General features: G+C 45.5%; 1 protein-coding gene across 2 annotated transcripts in view; it reads right to left on the reverse strand.

Annotated features, from left to right (window-relative positions):
• enox1 (ecto-NOX disulfide-thiol exchanger 1) overlaps positions 1-20,079 on the reverse strand; it is a 229,638-nt gene that overhangs the window by 144,320 nt on the left and 65,239 nt on the right. For both annotated transcript variants that reach the window (XM_060832906.1, XM_060832907.1), the window contains exons 6-7: positions 4,652-4,864; positions 1,616-1,722 (exon numbers count right to left, since the gene is read on the reverse strand). In XM_060832906.1, the coding sequence (XP_060688889.1) occupies positions 1,616-1,722; positions 4,652-4,864 (320 nt within the window). The remainder of the gene's footprint in view (positions 1-1,615; positions 1,723-4,651; positions 4,865-20,079) is intronic.

Raw genomic sequence — 20,079 nt, forward strand, 5'->3', positions numbered from 1 at the left:
CCAGACTGATTCCCGGGATGGCAGGATTGACAGATGAGGAAAAACTGGACCGACTTGAGCTGATACTCACTGGAATTTAGCAGGATGGGGTGGATCTCATTGAAATGTATAAAATCCTGATGGAATTGGACAGGCTGGATATGGGAAAAGTGTTCCCGAAGACCGGAACGAGGGGTCACAGCCTAAGAATGAGGGATAAGCTATGAGATGAGGAAGAATATCCTCACTCAAGAGAGTTGTGAACCTGTGGAATTCTCTCCCACAGGAAGCTGCTGGGGCCAGTTCGATAGATACATTCAAGAGGGAGCTGAACGCGGCCCTTGTGGCTAAAGGGGTCAAGAGGTACAGAGAGTAAACGGGAATGGAGATACTGAGGTTATATGATTTGACGTGATCATATAGAATGCGGTGAGGGCTCCAAGGGCTGATTTGCCTACACTTACCCCTATGTTTATGTGTAGGTGACAGCCCATTGAGAGTAGCCACCTTGAAATTGGGCACGTGCTTCCAGAGAACTCCACAATGTGAAGAGAGAAAACACCCAAATTCACAGCAAATATCCCTTACAGAGAGAATGTACGCTAAATGTGCTGTTTTATACATTAGCCCGAAGATGGAAACTCGGACTTAGACAGCAATCTCTCAGCTTGTAATGGTACTCAAAGGGTTTCCATGTTACCACAGCTAGTTAAAACCTCTGGGCAGTGTCATTTTACATTTGATGGTATTGAATGTTGAAAATTAGCTTTGTTAGGTTGAGAATATGACCAGATAACCTGAAGCCAAACGGCCTTTGGAGTGGTTGGACTAAGGACAGTCTCGAAATCATAGAAAACAGGTCATACGAATAAATAGATCAAAAGAAAATGGATTTTTTAAGAAAACAAGAACAAAGCCAAGTTAAATTGAAGGCAAGGAAATAACAGGGATAGAGGTTATGTAAGCTTGGGGCCTTTAAAAATGTGCAATCTACATGGGAACATTTCCATTTGTTTGATATAATTTTTATGATGCTAATAAAATGGCCCTGTTAATTACAGCATTGTGTGTAAACCACTAATTCGTTCTGGAGTGATCAGCTGTCAAAGTGTGCGTGGTATGCTTGCTTGTACCTTAGATTCTATCGTTCGATTTAAAACAGATCAGATATTTGATGAAGGGACGGTGGCTCACTGTTAAAATATCTGTGGCCCGGGTTAGACGAGGTTACAAACTAAACTAAAAAAGTACCTCCTGGTCGCATCAAATAGAAAAAGGCCCTCTATTAAACATGTTTTAGCCGTGGGTTTCACTGAAGCCAATACAAATGTCTACACTGAAACAGAGTTCATGATCAAAGACAATTTACAAGCCAATGGAAACACATTACCAATGGAAACCTAAAACATAGCCTGCAGTTAAATTCTTTAAAAAGCATCAAAATACTTAGCTGGGGCACCCGAATAGCATTGCACTTTACAGAATCAATACAGAATGCAAACGCTGATGACGTTACAGCAGTGACTGACAGAGTGATTTGATTCGTTAACTAAGAACACGATAGGTAATACTGCAAATCGGTTCGCGCACACTCTTGAAGCAATTGATAGAATCGGAAGAAGATGAGTTTACCAACCTCGGCTTGCTTGCGCCAAATTTCAATGTTCTTGCGTTGAGCTTTTGAGAAATGGTCCCAAGCCTTTTGCTTCGAGGCAGCCTTGAACACTGCAACAATCTGCTCAACTTTGGTGAACAAGGAAGTCAAACAAAACAACCAGTTTATGTTTTGATCAGGAATGACGAAAGAACAAAGCAGAGACAGACAGGGGCACCACTGTGCTGATTTCACTGCTCTTAAAGGCACCCTGTCCCTGCCGCGGCAGCATCATGCCAACTTCAGTGACAGAATAACACAGATTACCAATGAAGCGGTGCCTTTAAATGGTGCCAGTGTGTGTCTCGGTTGTACTTACAGTACGCCAACTGACGATGGGCTAACCTGATGCCTCAATGTCTCCATCACATTGCCAGTCCAATACTATTTACCCCTTATACAGACTGATGGATGAAATAAAGATCTCCAGATAGGGGCTGAAATTAAAGTTCGAGGCCAGTGGTTCAGTTCACTTTGCACATGTATTCCTCATGAAAGGGGAGATGGGAGAGATATAGAGACAGAACTCACAACCATCTTGTGCTGAAAGTAATGAGAGGGGAGGGGCTCAATGATTTTTGTTTACTGAATGTACTGCAGGCCACATATAATGCAAGAAATCCCTCCCTCTCCTCCCAGCCCTCACTCACCAACTGATGGTAAAGCTGTGGCCAGATAGAGTTTTCTACACACATTGACATTCAAATATTCCAAAGAGAATGGAATGGTCCCTGCTGTCCCCCAGGGCCAGACTTATGATGCGTGCACTGCCTGGTCCTCCCCACAATAAAGGCTAGTCACTGGGCATCAATGGTGGAGCTGGGAGGGTGGACTGAGGCCACAAATTAGACCAGTCAAGATATTATCGATGGGGAGGGTTGGCTCAACAGGCCAAATCACTCATTTCAGCTGCGTATGTCAGTTTAACACAGAAGGGACATTGCCCTCACTCTCTCAGTACCCTAACACTCGAGGCTGGGATGAAAGACGAATGCAGAGCATTGTAAGGAGGATGATGGGGTAGAGCACGGCCCAGCGAGAGCTGGAGGAGCACTTGCCAATGTGGTCGCTCTTACGCCTAAAGAACACGGGGGTGCAACACGGACAGGCCATCCCCAAATCCTGGTCTCGGTTATTGAGCTCATTCACCACGACCGGTCTACCTGGGCAGCCCAACTGTCTCACCCTTCCCTCCCCCACCACAAGGCCTTCCAGCCCGGAAGCCGGTGATATGTTGTAACCCTTCGGCACATGTGCTAGACCCAACCCTCACTGGCACAACTCAACAGATTGGCCAACATATTCTTTCAGAAAGACATCTGCAACAAAACAAAACCGTAGATAAAACGAGACATGTAACATGCTGAAAATAAATCCGAATTCCTTTTAAATTGTTCATTAAATGAATTGTCAAACTTTTCTTTTTCTCTATCTGCATTGCACAGGGGTAGAATTAGAATTAGCTTTATTGTCACGTGTACTCAAGTACAGAGATACAGGAGTACAGTGAAACGTGTACAAAGTCAGCATTCTCCGGTACCATCTTTGGTATAAAGGTACCTGGTTGCAAGGTAGGCCTTCAGTATTTATAGTCCTCCCAGATTCCTTTTCATCTCATCCCTCCAGCAAAATCTTCCATTCCCTTTCTTCCTCCAATGTTTATCTATCTATCTGTCAAACAGATCTCAAGTACTCGGCTCAGACATTTCACATCGTGCTGAGACTCCCCACTCTCTAGGTGTAAAAGTTCGCCCTCAGTCCTCCATTTGCCTGTGAGCGATGCTCTCCTTTATATTCATGGCCCCCTGGTTTGAAGCTCAGCTCTTATCTTGCAAGCCATCTGCAACTGGCGAGGTTTACTCATCAAGGTAATTTCCCTCGCCGCATGAGAGAGATCAGCGACTAATGAGCTTTATTTTTTTTTGTTTATGCCACGTGTTTTTAGGTCAGGTTCCTAATGAGTCAAAATTTAATTTGTTACAACAGAAACAGGAAGGGATTCGACCTGGGGAAGTAATTAGAATTCCCTTCGGATACATCTAGGGGCTTTTGCACAGCAAAAGATGATTGAAGGAATCGAAGTAGGAAATGGGAAAATAATCCTCATACTCAGTTTCCAATTCCTTTCAAGAGCTTTGCAAACAATTCAGTTGAGGTTATGTTCGCAGCTTGTGTATCACATTAATCCTTTACAATTAGAGTGCAGTTATAATCCCAAATGTGCCAATAAAATAAATAGGGCCGACTATAACACAAGTCAAAGTGCTCTTTAAGTCTATGTGCTTCATAGCTGTGCTGATCTTCCCCAGGATTATGTCACCAGATATTTATGGAAACAATGATTTTACTTTTTCTCGTTTGTTAGCTTTGCCTAATGTGGAGGTATGGAGAAAGATGTTCAGAATTTGGAAGGTCAGTGTACATTGGGAATCATGCCTGAGTTTCCAATAAATGTCCCTAACGTTGGGGCACACCCGCCTTTTGTAATTATGCAGGCTTTACTCATTAAGGAGGAGAAAGTGAGGACTGTAGATGCTGGAGATCAGAGCTGAAAATGTATTATTGGAAAAGCGCAGCGCAGCAGGTCAGGCAGCATCCAAGGAACAGGAGAAGAAGGGCTTATGCCCGAAACGTCGAATCTCCTGTTCCTTGGATGCTGCCTGACCTGCTGCGCTGTGCTTTTCCAGCAACACATTTTCAGCTCAGGCTTTACTCATTAACCTGTCATCTACCTATCATGTACCCCATCCCACGCAACATGCTCTTACACATGCTGCTGCTGAGCTTAACTGGTCAAATATGAAGGTGGAGGTCAGTGAGCTGTTTGCTGTACCTGTATGAATTATATACTCAGGTTCCCACAAAAGGCCTCCTGACTCAAACGACGAAGTGAAAGATTTCCTACCTGAATAGCTAGTCCTGTCAAGATGGGCCCATGTTCTAGAGCTTTCAGCACGAGTACTTACCCCTGGTACTTCTACAGAGCTGACACAAGGCCAAAAAGCATGTCTCACTTACATCCAGTCAGGATCCGGGCTAAGGCGTTTTTGAATCGCTCCTTGGCGTCTTCCATCTCTTGCTCGTGAGCCGCCTTTTCGCTCATCAGCCTCCGGCTGTGACTGTTGGCGGACTGAATCATGGAGTAGAAATTGTTGGCCGAGCGACGGGTCACCTCTCCCCGTTCAAACCAGGCCAGCAGCACCGAGATGGCTTCCGAGAACTTGCTCTCGTCTGCAAGGGAAGAGGTGCGCATACGTGAGGCCGCGTACCTGGCCCGTTTCAGCTCTTCGCAGGTTGAAGATCATAGAATCCCCACAGTGTGGAAGGCAGGCCATTCAGCCCATTGAGTCCACCCCGACCTTCCGAAGAGCATCCCATCCAGATCCGCCCTACCCCTATTTCCCATGGCTAATCCAGCCCGCCTATATACCCCTGAACACTACGGGTGATTCAGAATGGCCAATCCACCTAACCTGCACAGCTTTGGATTGTGGGAGGAAACTGGAGCATCCAGAGGAAACCCATGCAAACACGGGAGGGGAAGAACATGCAAACTCCACACAGACGGTCACCCAGAGCTCAAATCGAAGCCGGGTCCCTGGAGCTGTAAGGCAGCAGTGCTATTGTGCTGCTACTGGTCTAGACATTGCTATGGAGAATACATCAGTTCGGTGATGACTGTTAACCGTCAAGCTTTGTTTAAATCTAAACAGGTAGGTTTACTCCAATTTGGTCAAGGCAATTGCCTTTAAGAATGAAACTGATTTATTTATAAAGACATAACACATCCTTTCCATCTGCACTGCTAACCACCGAGACCCATGCCACCCTCTCCTTATGAACACAGAAGATGGCTAGCCAGTTCAGGAAATTCAGAGAGAGGACTCCAATATCCCATTGGGGTGGTGCCAAATGAGGCAATTAGGAGCATCAATAGGTAATTGGACGGGCACATTTGGGAAATAAGCTTGCAGGATTGCTCTGATGAAGGGCTTATGCCCGAAACGTCGATTCTCCTGCTCCTTGGATGCTGCCTGACCTGCTGCGCTTTTCCAGCAACACATTTTCAGCTCTTGCTCTGCAGGTAGCCATGGTTGGCTGGAGGACTTTGTCTGTGCTAAAATGACCTTATCATTTGTTTTAAAATATAACGTCCCATTGTTTAAATAATGTGAACTGTGTGAAATCAAGTTTGCCTTCAACACCAGTTAATTCTCCAGTCAACCACCATTGGCTACTGTCCTTGTACCCATATGTCAATTGGACCAATTGCAAACTTCATACTCTTCACATGAGCATGTGATTGGAACACCACTGTCATTTGTCAAACATAACCAGATGGTGTTAAAAAAACATTTTTTTGAAGTTTTCTGTCTTGCACCCCTCAGGGTATACGCCAAATGGCAAGGTAAATTTGATACTGAACGCAAAAATTGTCACAGTTGATAGGCAATTGGGCTATTGTTAGTCAAACCATTATTATGGAGAATGCACCAGCTTGATGATGACTGACGGTCAACTGCCAAGTTTTGCGTAAATTTAAAGCAGGTAGGTCAGTTCCGATTGGTCACAGCAATTGAACCTGCTTTGTTAAGTTTATAAAGATATAGCAGGCTCTTTCCATTTGCAACTCAGTCTGCTGCTGAGGACAAGATGAAAGGTTTCAACAAAATGTAAGTCTTTTTAGCAATGCTCAGACTCTGACAACTATTTATACTAGAGAAATCATGGAACGAGGAAACGCCACTGAGCTGGTAAAACCACTTTCCTGTGGAGAATGACCCACATTCATTCCCTTTAATAACACTGCAAAAAAGGGTTTTCATATTCCTAAAAGGAGCAGGATTCCACATTGCAGGCTCAGCTATCTCGGAGATGTGATTTATCCTGAGTAGTTATTTCCCTTGGCACTGTGTTCCCAAGGTCCCCTTGGTTCAAAAGCCCAGCGTGTTCCAGAGAATATTCAATTATCTCTCGCTGTGTTTATCTTCATAACTGTTAATTTGGTTTCTGAACAGACTTTCACCCAGATGTTCACTGAGACAGCAATAATTGCATATTGCAGGGAGTGTATTCCATATTCCCACAGTGTGTGGGAAAACAGGGAGCAAATCTCAAGACTGCTTTATGCATTATCTGTTTCAACACCCCATGTTCCAGCAGATCAGCAGTCTCAGTTTATCTGTGAAATGTCCTTACCACTGGAAAATCTCTTAGATATCAACTCTGAGATTTTAGAATCATTGAAAACGTTGATGGAGGAGACTAAGGTGTATTTCTTGTGCTATTTTGTGAATGATGAGGAGAGATATTGAGCTTGGCAGAGCTCCACTAATCAATGTCTTGCTCCCAGCAGGAGCATGTTCCATTTATTATGTTTGTTTCTAGTTGCCTGGAAATTTCACATAATTTAGCATTGTTTCAGCAAGTGGGTGGATTTTCGGAACTGACTGAACTTCCAAGCCTTTCTGTTACAGGACCATGGGAGAGGATTACTTTCATCATTCATGGTCAAGTCCATTATGATGTGCCTGTTGGATATGTGATACTTTTCAGGCAGCTCACCTTTAAGGTCTCTATGTGCTATATGTATATGACATTGTGACTCTGCCTGAGAGTTGGCTTGCTCTGAGTTTGAAAGCTTGCTGTAATGTCTGCTTTGTAACTTAGGATGCGTTTTACTGTTTTACGTCAACTAAACCTCGGAGTTAATCAACCCCTGATGAGTGATCGGTCATTCGCTCATTGTCCTTGATATGAAGGAAGGCAGAATCATCGTCACGCGAGAATTCACACCAGTCCCTCCTCATGGGATGGCCAGGAGCAGCCAGGCCTGTATAAAGCAGCCACAATTACCATTCAAATGCTTCTAAGTGTGGGAACCACTTGGCAAATCTATCAGTGACTTGAAGTGCAGTAATATGTTACAGAGGGTGACTGAAAGTGGAAACAGGACTGGTTAAGCTACACATCCATATGCACACTACCCTGTCCACCATCATCCTAAAGAAGCAACAGGAAGCTCCTCTGAAATCCCATTGACTGATGTTCTTACTCAGCTCAGGGTTTCCAATAGGGTTGACACAAGGACAAATAGACAACTAAATCTTCACCCACCCACCCTCTTCCCCCAAGCCGCCAGTTGCTTCACAGTAATTTCTCAGTCAGGTTCCAGCAAAGAAAAATAACTTTCCACTCCGAGGCCTGTTTTAATTAAATTGATTCTGAAGTTGGTACTTTGACAAATCTTAAATAAGTGTCTATTTGAATCCTCATCAAATGCTCCCTGTTGATATTATCTCCTGGATCGCACTCAATATCAAACACAGCCACTTCCTCAACACAGCTGTCCAGGAGAGAAATCACACTGTGTTCCCTTGATGAACGTCGAAAATAAAGTCCATCTTGTAACAATTCTCTGATTTTTAAATCCTGATCAATATTCGGTTGCTTGCACAATTACATTCGATTCTGCACTAAGCTCTTGAAAGAAGAAAAATTAAGATACTATTTGCCATCTTTAGACCTCGGGGCACAGTTTCTGTGTTAATGCAGTTTCTGAAATTGGACTCGTTCCTTTACCATTTCCTGAGAGCTATAGGTACATGACCTGTCTACATCTTCGGGCCAAGTTTGTCAGGATTCAGTGATGAATTTTAATGTATTCCCCAACATTGTGACAGTTTCGTCAGCAGGGCCTTTGATTTCTGAGCTGCTGACCATTTACAGCACTCTCAACCATTCCATCACCGTAATATCAGTTGTTTCTCCCCAGCTTTCATCTCAACTGCTGCTCAGGCACTCCTCCATATCTCTGGAACCTCTAACATCGTCCTCACTGATGTGTCTCTTTTCTCCAAACGTTTACTTTCCAGAGATGTCCTCCAGGGCTCCTTTTCGTTTCTCAGAGACCCCTTTATTATTCTCACTAATGTGATGGGGGTCATGTAGCAACAATACCTTCTGCTGACCTATGGGATATTGGAACTCACGTAGCAACTAAATTCAAGCATATGTCGGTATCCTTAATGACAATCAAGCCTCCATTAAACTTAAAGTCTCTATGCACAAGGAAAACATTCATTTCATAGACACCACAGTGTTACAACTGGCACAAAATAAATCAGCATTACTTAATGACAAAAGGCATTTTTTTATAGACACACACTTGAAACATGCCTTCCACAGACGGGTGAATTCTTGGCTAATGTGCTCCCCTCATGTTTGATTTGATTTGATTTATTCTCACATGCATTTATTACGAATACACCGAGAAGTGTTGTTTAGTGTCGTCACTCTCCAGCGCCATCTTAAAACGTACAAAGGAGACCAAAACGCAGGATATAACGCCAGAAAAATAAAACAATAAAGTTCATCTTATGCGATTTGGAGGAGGTGGTGTTGGACTGGGGTGGACGATGTTAAAAATCACACAATAACTTTTGGGACAGCTCCCATTCTGAGCTCAGCCACGGGCCTAGATTCAGGCTCCTCCATCCCCGATGCCTTGAGTCCCTGCGGCTAAACCAATGACACTGCTGCAGGGACGAAGAGTTGCCATTTGCCGCCATAATGTTGCCTCCACCAACATTGCTGCCACCATAGGTTGGCACTGGGCCAGCCTCGCTGGTGCAGCCAGTGCCGCTGAGTCCTGCAATGGGACCAAACTCGTCACCTCCGCTGTCAGGCTCTCAGGCCTAGCCATGAACCTGGAGCCTCGGCTCAGCCTGCGAGCCCAGGCCATGGTGGGAGGGGGTGGGGATGATGGTTGTGGGTGGTGCCAGGAAATGGTGGATCCACGTAGCCCTACACACGGATGAAAAAAATGCACCATTTTGACTGGGACAACACATCTATCCTGGGACAGGCTAGGCAAAGGCATGCCAGAGAATTCCTCGAGGCCTACCACTCCAACCACAACGCCATAAACAAACACATAGATCTAGATGCCATCTATCAACCCCTCAGAAAACGAACAGGAAATGACATCACCACAAACGTCAGGAACCCCATCCAGGACAAACATATAAATAGAAAGCAGGAGACAACAGCTTCGCTTCACTTGGAGGTCACCACTGATGATGTTACTTAGCCAGGTAATGAAACATTTGGATATCAAACCTACAGCTCAGCGAGCAAACCTACACCCTACTACACACATTACATACTCACAACTGTGTGGCTAAAATCCGCTCCAACTCAAGTTTGCTGACGACATCACCGTTGTAGCGCAGATCTCAAACAATGACTCAGAGCAAAGGAAAGCGATAAGAGTGCTTAGTGTGGTGTAAAGACAACCACCTCTCCATCAACATCAGCAAAAAGGAAGAACTGGTCATTGAAATTAGGATCTGGACTGGAGGGCGCGATCCTTGTCCGCATCGCTGATGCTGAGGAGCATCAAGTTCCTGGGAGTGACAATCACCAACAATCCATCCTGGTCCACTTGCGGGTTGACGCAACGTTCAAGAAAGCGTAACAATATCTCTACTTCATGGGGAGGCTACGGAAATTTGGCAGGTCTGCAAGAACTCTTGCCAATCTCTATAGATGCACCGTAGAAAGCATCCTATCTGGATGCATCACAGCTCGGCAATGACCACCGCTCCCCCCAAGACCGCACGAAACTAGGGAGAGCTGTGAACGCAGCCCAGCCCATTCCACAAACCAGCCTTCCAACCAGTGAAGCCATCTACATTTCCCTCTGCCTCAGGACAGCAGCCAAGATCATCAAAGAGCCCTCCCACCCAATTTGCACGTTCCTTCACCCTCTTCCGTCGTGCAGAAGTTTGAAGAGTTTGGATACATGTACAAATAGATTCAAGAACAGCTTCTTCCCCGCTGTTATTAGACTTCTGAATTGTCCCCTGAAACTTTAAACTTAACGTTGATCTCACGCTTAGTGCACCTTCTCTGCTCCTGTAACATTGTATTCCTCACTCTGTTCTCTGACCCTAATGCACCTTGTGGTTTGATCTGTCTGTGCTGCACACATAACAAAACGTTTCACTGCACCGAGGTAGATGTGACAATAATAAATCAAACCAAATCAACGCGTGTCGAAAAAAAATGGATTCGCCAAATAATGACCAAAATACCGAACACCCACCTAAAATGAAATGATCACGTTTCCAGAACTCTCCAAACCGGGCAGTAGCTTATCTCCGAAGAAAGCTCGGTTGTGCTAGAATTTCCCAATCTGTAGGCGCGTGCCTATTCTAGGATTGATATGTTAGGCTCTGATCATTTGGAAAGTGTACACAGCTCGAGGTTTCATCAGTAAGGTCATAACCATAGTCAAGAGGTGACACCCAATTCTCCCTTGACCTGATTGGTGCAGGAAGGAAGGACGTTATTAAACTGGAAAGGGTGCAAAAAAATGATTTCCAAGGATGTTACAGAGACCAGAGGATTTGAGTTATAAGGAGAGGCCAGATAGTCTGGGACTTTTTTTCCCAGGAGCGTAGGAAGCTGTTGGGGTTGGGGGAGTTGGGTGGGAGGAGACCTTACAGAGGAGACCTTACATAAGGGGCACGGATACTGTAAATAGCCAGATGTTTTCTCCAGGGTAGAGGAGTCCAAAACTAGGGGGCATAAGTTTAAAGGCAAGACGGGAAAGATTTAAAAAGGACCTGAGGGGCACCGTTTTCACACAGAGGGTCTATAGAGCTACCAGAGGACGTGGTAAAGGTAGGTACAGTTACAACATTTAAAAGATATTTGGACAGGTACATGATTAGGAAAGGTTTAGAGGGAAATGGGCCAAACCCAGGCAAATGGAATAGTCCAATTCAGGAAATCTGGTCAGCATGGACAAGTTGGGCTGAAGGGCCTGTTTCTATACTGTATGACTTGATGACTCCTTTGCAAGTGGCGCAGTGGACTGTCGGGTAATCCCTTTGGGCTGAAAATGTGTTGCTGGTTAAAGCGCAGCAGCTCAGGCAGCATCCAAGGAACAGGAAATTCGACGTTTCGGGCATAAGCCCTTCATCAGGAGGGAACAAACAAAAAATATGGAGCGAATCTCGCTCTCCTTTAGTTAACTTGTGGAAGAAGCAGATAATTGTGAGCACACTGTTGTGTCCAGGAAAATGTGCTCAGAGTCAGGCCTGGCCAAATGAGGAGTGCCAAACAATGAAGTAAAGGAAACAACTGAGCTGAAAAAAAAATTCTCCAGGCTGCAGATGCTAAATGATTACAGTTCCCCCTCAAATCCAATTTTAACTCAGACCCTACCTGCTGCAAAGCAAGATTGAGCCCTCACACATCGGGATCATTTCAACAACAGGACCCGCAAAGCACTCATGGCCAAAGTGGTGTATTGAGCTAAATTTCACCACCTCACTCACCCTTTCCTATGCCATCTCCAACCCATCTCTTCCCGTTCCTTTCTGTCAGTGTCCACCGCATCGCATTGCGTCCGGGTTCTGTTGTGATCAATTGAATTTTCTCAAGTTTGGTCATTTTTTAGCCGCTCCTGAATTGGGTAGATTTACCTCCTGAGAAACCGCAAACCTAAATGGCAAACTTGCACCGGTACCAAAGATTGGGAACGCGGTTATGAAAGGCGCAAGGCTCTGTATTTCTCCATTAAAGAACGAGAAAAACCCCGCATTCATCAGATTCTAACTGGCGTGAGGGAAGGTCTGTTATCGTCACCGCACACTGAACCGCAGTGCACCTTGGGAAAAACAGTGACTGCCATGTGCAGAGCAAGGTGATGATGCCCGGATCTTCTGAGCTTATATCATGATGGGTTGGGGGGGTTTGCGGGGGGAGTGGTGCAATGTTCTCCAGGAAGACAGAGAGTGGGATCTTCCACACCTGCCTGAGAAAGAAGGTGGCTGGTGAGGTGAGGGGGAGGGAGGGAGGGGTCTTTCAGTGTAACAGCTGACATGAAAGTTGGTAGCTACGACAATGAAGTGTTGGAATGTCAGTCAAGATTCTGCTCTGGTGCTTGAAGCCACAACCTCCTGATCCTGGAGGCGAGAGAACAGAGCCACTGAAGCTACAGCCTCACAGGATGTCGAAGAATGCATGGCGTCCAAATCAATTCAGCAGGCAGCCAGCACAGAGAGATCCCATAGACACAGCAGCATGAGGTGAATCATCAGAGTTAGACCTACTGACCAGGAAACCCCTGCTTTCCTTCAACTGATGTCAGGTGATACCAGAGAGTCAAATGTCTGAGTTAAACCAGAGGTGGTCCATCCAATAATGCAGCACTCCTGCGATACAGCAATTAGAAGATGTAGTTTGAGATTAGGACCTCAGATCATTACAAGGCCAAGGGCTCTACCAAACTGAGGGTTGCTTGAATCATAAAATAATAGAAAGTTGAACTTTCCAAAACCCAACTCGAAAGGATGGCGGTGCTGTCCCGGTGGGCCTCCGGCCTACTTTGGCTCCTAGGTCTTGCATCCTTTGGCCCCAGCAGCCTGCCTTTTCCACCTCACCACCAATGTGTTAGTTGACCTGGTCATCGAACGAGGGTTGTTACTGACATGGCGATGTTAGCGATGAGGTTAGTCTGACATTAATAGAGGGGTTAACTTGTGTTAGACAGCTGGACTAAAAAGCGAGGTCTGCAGATGCTGGAGATCAGAGCTGAAAATGTGTTGCTGGTTAAAGCACAGCAGGCTTTAACCACTGAAGATATGCAGGTCCTTGGACTCCTCCATTGCCAGAACATAACACGACGGTTGGAGGAAGAGCGCCTCATCTTCCGCCTGGGAACCCTCCAACCACAAGGGATGAACTCAGATTTCTCCAGTTTCCTCATTTCCCCTCCCCCCACCTTGTCTCAGTTGATTCCCTCGAATTCAGCACCGCCCTCCTAACCTGCAATCCTCTTCCTGACCTCTCCGCCCCCACCCCACTCCGGCCTATCACCCTCACCTTGACCTCCTTCCACCTATCACATCTCCATCGCCCCTCCCCCAAGTCCCTCCTCCCTACCTTTTATCTTAGCCTGCCTGGCACCCTCTCCTCATTCCTGATGAAGGGCTCTGGCCCGAAACGTCGAATTTCCTGTTCCTTGGATGCTGCCTAACCAGCTGTGCTTTAACCAGCAACACATTTTCAGCTTAGACAGCTGGACAGCAACATCACGTGCAACAGAGTGTATGGAACAGAGTTTGCTGGAACCCCTGAAAGCCAGATAATAGTCACCCCTAGGTAAGGCAGAGACTGAAATGCAGCAGACTACAAGGGGAGATAGTAGAGAGCTGGGCAGCAGTCCTAGTGCAGTGCAGGACGGAAGCCCCACATCTCAAAATCCAGGGCAGCTCAATCCAGAAAGACTGATCAACCAAAAGATCAACTCAGGGCCGTCTCAATGAAGACAGATCGAACCTGATCTGGTGGACGTGATGACAGAAAGGATGTGATTGGTTATGTCCAGTTGAAGGCATGTGTATATCAACACAATTCAAATAACAAAACATGAAGAAATACTGTCTTTGCTGCATCCATAATCCATGGATACAATGACCACTTGGCTCCACCCCATAAGTTGTAAGAAATAGGAGCGGGAACAGGCTATTTGGCCCTTCAAACCTCTGCTCAACAAGACTGTGATCTACGTTCTACGTCAAAGCCTCTTGATGCACAGAACTTGAGCATTACTGAAAAAGACACATGGTGTCAAAACGTTTTGTCATGCCCTCATCTGGATTATTCACAAGAGTTACCAATGGAGAGGGAATGTGTCATTCATCACCACCATTAATGGATGCATTCTCCATAGCGACGCCTCTATGAGTCAGAGTCCACCTCCCAACCAATCAGCACTCTCCTCTCCAATGTCACCAGGAAGAATATTTTCTTGGCTTCCAGCCCAGTTAATCTCTTCAAAATATGATAGGTTTCTGTCAGATCACTTCTCAGTTTCTAAATACCAGAGAATATCCAGCTGGTCTACCTCAAAGCACAATTCCCTCATCCCTGGAACCAATCTAGGGGACTACCATTACAACAAGTGTGCCCTTCCTTGGATAAGGACCCAAAGTGCACACACTACTCCACATGTGTGGCTTTCCCAATGCCTGCTGCAACTGTAATTAGACATGACTGTAGTATGACCTCTTTATTCCACTTTGTAACAAAAGTTAACATCCCATTTTTTTTCCCTAGCTAGTTGCTATATCTCCATGGTATCCTTTTCTCTAAAGTCATAATATCATAGAATCATAAAACCCCTACAGTGTGGAAACAGGCCCTTCGGCCCAACAAGTCCACACCGACCCTCCAAAGAGTAACCTACCCAGACCCATTCCCCTATTACTCTACATTTACCCCTGACTAATGTACCTAACCCACACATCCCTGCACCCTACAGGCAATTTAGCATGGTCAGTTCACCTAACCTGCACAGCTTTATATTGTGACGTTACAGTCATAAGAGGCACATGTACAGACAACTCATTACCACCTTCTCAAGAATTTCTAGGGATGGCAATAAATGCTGTGCCAACCTGGGCTACCCACATCTCATGAGTGAAGAAAATTAAACACATTAGTCATTCACCCTAGTTTGGAACAGAGAATGAGTTGGCACTGAGTTGACATGAAAGGGGTAATGGAGGGAGTTAGTTGGTGTGAGGGCAGCATTAATATGAGTTGGCATGGGTGATATTCTGGACTTAAGGGCATTGGATGCAAAGGACTGTGAGGAGTGAGGGCAAGTGAACCTAAAGTCTCCAAACACAACTGGAATAAAGTCACAAAGAATGGAGTTGGGCATTCAATCTCACCTGGCTTGCAGTGGCCACTGCAGTCTGTGGTTAACCAGGTCAACAGACAGGCAATGGTGACTGCTTAAGGAATGAGTTAATACATTGCAGCAATTATACATTCCTTTTGGGTGAAGGAACGCAGCAGATATAGTGGTCCAATCATTGCTAACAAAAGAAATTAAGGATGGTATTAGATCCAATGAGGAATCATCCAGAAAAACACAGCAAGCTTGAGAACTGGGAGCAGTTTAGAAGTCACAAAACTATCAAGATCAAGACGTTGATTAATAAGACAAAAATACTAAACTTGCAAGGTACATGAAAGGAAAAAAAAATTGGTGGCATTAAATTCAGGACCTTTTACAGTCTAAAACAGGAGAATTGATAATGGAAAACAAGGAAATTACAGAGCAAATAAACAACCATTTTATTTCTGTCTTCATAGCAGAAGGCATTAATAATTCCAAGAAGTGCTAAAGTCTATGGAGGAGGAGTAAGTGGAAGAAATTAGTATTGGAAATAAATAGTCAGAAAGGCACATAGCACAGAAGAGCTCCTTCGGCCCACTGAGTCTGCACTGACCTATCTACACTCATCCCACTTTCCAGCTTTAGACCTGCAGCCTTGAAGGTTATGCTCCATCTGACTAATTTGTCTAGTTTCTTGTAACTCAAACCCTCTTCCTCAGCATCCGACCAACCTTTCTGTCATCCACAAACTTACTTATCATCCAGCCCCACCTTCTCATCGACATCACAAACAGCCTTCTCCCATCATCCTCTGCCCCTGTCACTAAGCCAACTTGGGATCCAATTTGCCGAGTTAGCCAGGATCCCATGCGCTTTTACCTTCTCAATCACTCTCCCATTTAGGATCTCACCAAAGATTTTGGTGAAATCCATATAAACCATATCAATTGCAGTATCCTCATCTACAAATTTGTTCAGCTCCTTCAAAAAATTGTTGGAGAAACAAATGGGACTGAAAACTGGTGAATGCCTCAGGTCTGATCATCTATATTCCAGGCTACTGAAGGAGGTGGCCAGGGATAAGTGGAAGCGTTGGTTGTAATCTTCCAAAATTCTATAGATTTTGGAACAGACTCCACAGATTGGAAGGTGGAAAATGCAACCCCATGATGTGAAGGAAGATGAAGGACAACCAGGACTTTAGGCCAGTTACCTTAAAGTCAGTAAGTGGGTAAAATGCTGGGGGTCTATTATAAAAGATGTGGTCATAGGGCACGGTCAAAGGATGGGGGTGTTGTTGATGCAGGCTGGGAGGGCAATGGAAGCCATGGTTGGGAAACTGGAAAAGGTGGCACCAGTATGGATGGAGGTCTCAGTCTGGGTGTGGAGAGCTAGGGTAAGAGGTCTGGACCACAATGAAGGCCTTGCCAGAGTGGGGGCTAGTGTCTGAGGCCACAGGGAAGGATTTGGAATTGAGTTTAGAGTGGTGCTGGAAAAGCACAGCAGGCCAGGCAGCATCTAAGGATTCCTGATGAAGGGCTTTTGCCCAAAATGTTGATTTTCCTGCTTCTCAGATACTGCCTGACCTGCTGTGCTTTTCCAGCACCACTCTAATCTTGACTCTAATCTCTGTAGTACCCAATTTTTGCCGAGGATTTGGAATTGAGTGCATTGAGGAGAGGAGTTGGGAGGTCATGTTGCAACTGTACAGGACATTGGTCAGACCAGTTTTGGAATATTGTGTGCAATTCTGGGCTCCCTGCTATAGGAAGGATGTTGTGAAACTTGAAAGGGTTCAGAAAAGATTTACAAGGATGTTGCCAGGGTTGGAGGGTGTGAGCTATAGGGAGAGGCTCAATAGGTGGGGCCGTTTTCCCTGGAGCATCGGAGCTGAGGGGTGACCATATAGAGGTTTATAAAATCATGAGGGGTATGGATAGGGTAAATAGACAAGGTCTTTTTCCCAAGGTAGGGGAATCCAAAACTAGAGGGCATAGGTTTAAGGTTAGAGGGAAAAGATATAAAAGGGACTTAAGGGGCAACCTTTTGACACAGAGGGCAGTGCGTGTGTGGAATGAGCTGCCAGAGGAAGTGGTGGAGGCTGGTACAATTATAACATTTAAAAGGCATCTGGAAGGGTATATGAATAGGAAGGGTTTAGAGGGATATGGGCTAAGTGCTGGCAAATGGGACTAGATTGGGTTGAAGTATGTGGTCGGCGTGGACAAGTTGGACTGAAGGGTCTGTTTCCGTGCTGAACGTCTCGATGACTCTACAGATTTGTGAAGAGCTGTGAGGGGAGTGGAGACAGGTGTCCAGTCAAAGGAGAGCACGGTAGGGTCGGCCTGACAGGAACTCTGGGAGGAGGCAGCTCATTGGAAAAGCCGTTACCTCCTGAGCAACACAGGTCTCGGCTCAGCATCACGGGCAGGTTACCTGGGAAACCCTGGCTGGCCCTAAAGGTCCATTTCAGATTGCAATAAAGGGGCAAGGACTGCGACCACGTCATGACGCCCAAAGTTCCCACCAGTCTTCCTCCTGCTATTTCCCAACAGGCCAATGGGCCCTTTCTGCACTGTGGGACTCCATGAACCCCCTCCCAGTAGAAATGGGTCGTTAGCTAACTGTACAGGAAGCTATAACACGTTCAGGATGGGGAGGTACAAACACATGAAGAGATCTGCTTCATGGCTGGAGCTGTCTGTCACCAATCAGTCTGGATTCTACCCTCAGAAATGTCTGCGCAGCAGTTATACCTTACAGACTTAAACAGTTGTAATCAGACAGCAGACTAAAACATTGTTAATTATGTTGTCTGGTGCTTATTTAAGCTTCTAATCTTAATATATTGCCATAATTTAGATTCGCCTGCCCACAGACATCGATTTTAACACAGCCTACCGGAGAGCAAAAGTGCTTCTGCAATCAATCTGTGACTCATGGGAGCCAGCTAAGATTTGCACTGACAACTTGCTCTTCAGGAGAAAAATGAGCTGGGGTCAACATCTGGTTAAAAAAAAAATAGCGAGCGAGGGATAACGAGAAAGCTGACTTCTTCAGCACAGAATAAGCCACTAGTTTTAAGTGCCCAGCCCATCCTGACAGATTCCGACAGCACTGTGCAAAATGCAGCTACAATAAGCTTTGTGTGCGGTTTCTGCCGCCAACCAACGAGATCCCTTGGTTCGAGGGCTTTTTCTGGTCATTGATGCATTGCATTCGCCTCAATCAAATTAAAGAGGGAGAGACTGCTTTGAAAACTCAAGTCTGGATCTAGAGCTGAACCACTTCAAATTTTCACGTTCAGATTTTATTGTTAGCCACCCGAGAGATTGCACTGAGTGTTCCACAAGGAGGAAAGACTAGCCACTGCAGAAAACGACTGTGGCCTGTTGTTTGGTGACACCCGTGCTATGTACAGACATTAGTGTACAGCACAATGAAGGATGATCCATCATGCCCATGTGCCATCTCTTAACGGAGAAAGTGAGGACTGCAGATGCTGGAGATCAGAGCTTGAAAAATGTGTTGCTGGAAAAGCGCAGCAGGTCAGGCAGCATCCAAGGAGCAGGAGAATCGACGTTTCGGGCAGGAGCCTTCCTGAAAAAGGGCTCATGCCTGGAACATCGATTCTCCTGCTCCTTGGATGCTGCCTGACCTGCTGCGCTTTTCCAGCAACACATTTTTTTTAGTGCTGACATTTCTTAATGGCTAGATATGTCCACAGGCCTCTTTCTATGCTGCAGCCATCGGAAAGGTAAAAAGATATCAGTTAGAGGGCACCAGTTTAAGGTGAGACGGGAAAGATTTCAAATGAACCTAAGGGTCAACATTTTCACGCAGAGGGTGGTGCATGTATGTAATGAGCTGCCAGAGGAAGCGGTGGAGGCTGGTACACTTATAGCATTTGAAAGGCATCTTGATGGGCAGACGAACAGTTCGGGTTTAGAGGGATATGGGCCAAGTGCCAGTGAATGGGACTAGTTCAATCAAGAAAACCTGGATGAGTTGGACCAAAGGGCCTGTTTCCACGCCATGTGACTTTGTTTTGTGTTTAATTCTTCGTCACTGGGGAATGGATGTCACTAGCCAGGCTTGTCAATGCCTAACTACTCTCAAACCAAGTGCCTTAGGCTATTTCAGAGGATGGTTAAGAGTCAACCACATTGCTGGGCGTCTGGAGTCACATGTAGGCCAGACCAAGTGAGGATGGCAGATTTCCTCCCCTAAAGGACATGAGTGAATCAGATGGGTTTTTCCTGACAATCGACAATGGACATCATTGGACTCTTAATTCCAGATTTTTATTGAATTCAAATTCCATCATCTGCCTTGGTGGGATTTGATTCCGGATCTCTGGGTTAACAGTTTAATGATAAAACCACTAGGCCATCACCTTCCAAAGCATTGTCACTGGACTAGTAAACGACAATCCCAGGCAACATTCTATGGATCCATATTCAAATCCCACTACGAATATTTGAATTCAATAAGAAAATCTAGAATTAAGGGTCTTACGATAACCTTATAACCCCCGACGATTGTCCTAAGAGCCCATTCGGTTCATTATTATCCTCCAGGGACGGGAATCGGCCGTTTTTGCCTGTGCTGGACACACGTGACTCCAGACCGATAGCAACGTGGTTGCTATGCAACTGCCCTCCGGCCCAGCCAGCAATATCCACGTCCTGTCGATGTAAAACGCAGGGTGTTCAATAATTCTCCCGCAACTGCCGACCCA

The sequence above is a fragment of the Hemiscyllium ocellatum genome, chromosome 12 (genome assembly GCF_020745735.1).
Source record: "Hemiscyllium ocellatum isolate sHemOce1 chromosome 12, sHemOce1.pat.X.cur, whole genome shotgun sequence".
NCBI classification, from domain to species: Eukaryota; Metazoa; Chordata; class Chondrichthyes; order Orectolobiformes; family Hemiscylliidae; genus Hemiscyllium; species Hemiscyllium ocellatum.